The sequence below is a fragment of the Microtus ochrogaster genome, chromosome 18, assembly GCF_000317375.1.
Source record: "Microtus ochrogaster isolate Prairie Vole_2 chromosome 18, MicOch1.0, whole genome shotgun sequence".
NCBI classification, from domain to species: domain Eukaryota; kingdom Metazoa; phylum Chordata; class Mammalia; order Rodentia; family Cricetidae; genus Microtus; species Microtus ochrogaster.
In genome coordinates, this window is record NC_022020.1 from 6275982 (window position 1) to 6278121 (window position 2140).

At 52.1% G+C, this 2140-nt stretch overlaps 1 protein-coding gene across 1 annotated transcript in view; it reads right to left on the reverse strand.

The window, feature by feature from the left end:
* Positions 1–657, reverse strand: part of Ankrd29 (ankyrin repeat domain 29) — a 58741-nt gene extending 58084 nt beyond the window's left edge. Inside the window, exon 1 of the mRNA XM_005355766.3 lies at positions 525–657. Within this exon, the coding sequence (XP_005355823.1) occupies positions 525–536 (12 nt within the window). The 5' untranslated portion in view covers positions 537–657. The remainder of the gene's footprint in view (positions 1–524) is intronic.
* Between the last annotated feature and the right edge of the window lie 1483 nt (positions 658–2140).

Sequence of the window (2140 nt, forward strand, 5' to 3'; positions counted from 1 at the left end):
GAGGAAGAGGAAGAAGAAGAAGAAGAAGAAGAAGAAGAAGAAGAAGAAGAAGAAGAAGAAGAAGAAGAAGAAGAGACCATCCCTCCTGAAGATTGGCTAATAGAGGCACAGTTTAAATATCCAATCCATTTGACTTTTTTTTTTTTAAACCTTCAAGCCAGGGCAAATCAATTGCTCCCCCTTTCACCCTCAAGTGTGGGGATTAAATGGAACGACTTTAATAAATGAACTCTTTAAAAAATACAAAAAGTCCTTTGGATGCACAAGCCTGGCGAGCAAAAGCACTTCCGCTGTGAGGAGGTGGTGGTGCGGGAGGACAGGGAGGGCCTGGTTGGGGATGCCGCAGGAAGCCCTGACCTACTCTGTCTTCTTCGCTACCGTGGCCTGTTACCATGGCAACAGTCCCAGCCGCCCCGGCGGGTTTACCCGACCCCAGCTGAAAGTGCGCAGAACTGGAGCGAAGGACGGCTGCGTCCCGCACAGGGGTGCCGCCCGAGTCCTCCGGCCCCGGCCGAGCCGCTCACCTTGAAGGACATCCTGCGTGTCCCCCTCGCCGCGCCGCCGCCCGCCTTTCCGGCTCTCTGCGCGCCCGCCAGCCGCCTGCCGCAGAGGGGCCGCCCCGCTCGCTCCCGGGGACTGACAGGGCGGCGCCGGGCGCGCGCAAAGGCAGCCGGGAACGCGCGCATTCTGCCCTGTCCCGCGCTGACAAGCCTCACCCCGCGCAGGCACACAAGCACAGCCCCGAATTTTGCGTGCACTCTGAGCTCTCCACACTCATATCACGCTCCACAGACAACTTCCACACTCACAGTTCTCCATACCCCACGCTCAGGACGACGTCCATGCTGATATCCTATACCACACACAGAGTCCGCACACAGTGTCCACAGTCACCCAGGACGCCCTTCAGGCTAATGTCCTGCACCACACACAGTGTCCACAGTCGCCCAGGACGCCCTCCACGCTGATATCCTGCACCACACACAGCATCCACACAGTGTCCACACCCACTCAGGATGCCCTCCACGCTGATATTCTATACCACACAGTGCCCACACACAACGTCTAGTGTCTACACAATGTTCACACTCACCCAGAACACCCTTCACACTTGTGTCACACTTTACTAAGTTTCAAAGAGTTTTCACATTCAAATCCTGCTTCACACACACAAAGGTTCTGCACCAAAGACATCGTCCGTGTCATGGCACACGCCTTTCACATAGGTTCTCTGTGAGGCCCCAAAATGTGAGCCTAGTGCCACCTTGTCTAATGGTTGCTCAAAATGGTTGAGAATTGCAGCTACACATCCTTCCTTAGGATGTGGTTACGTGGGTCTTTTGACGTGAAGATGGCTCACACAGGTAGAGCCTTTCCACCCTGACAGATGGTCAGGATATGCAAGCGTACTTCTGCTCCCTCTTCTGTATTAGGAGGTTACCTGGGGAGTGGCTGCCTTCAGGATGCTTGGTCTAGGATAGCTTCACTGCCTAAACAACAGAATGCTGACGACTTGATCCTCCAAGTGTTAAAGCAATCAACTGTTAGAGTTGTCCTTCCTATCATGTTAAAGTAGTCTTTCCTTGCCTTCTTCCCCTTCTGTATTGGGGTATAAAAGTGTGTGGAAATTAAACACGGACCATTTCAGTATTCACTGGAATGCCCTCCCGATACTATTCTATGGTTTCTGTATTATTATTTTTACATGTCTTTGTATTCTTTACTTATATTTCTAAATCCCCACGCCCCACCCTGGCAAAAGGTGTTTGTCTTGGCTGGTCCCCGACAGTTCTCCACACAGTCTGCACCCAAGGAGTCCTCCACCCTGTGTCCTACATACACCACACACACAGCTTCCACACACGGTTCTCCACACTCAGCTCATACATCCATCTCCACACACACTTTCCAAATTCCAACCACACTGTGCCATTCTTTTCACTCATATCCACACATAGGAGGAACCTTGTTTGTATACCTGATGCTCAGCCTTCATTACAGAACAAATATGGTATTTTGTTGGTCCAGACTCCAACTCCCAGCCTGCCAAGCGCTGACCCCTTCCACAGAGTATTTAGGCCACGCCCAGAGAAGGAACACGTGGTTTTGGGTTTGCGTGTGAGGTTCTACTGTCTTTCCC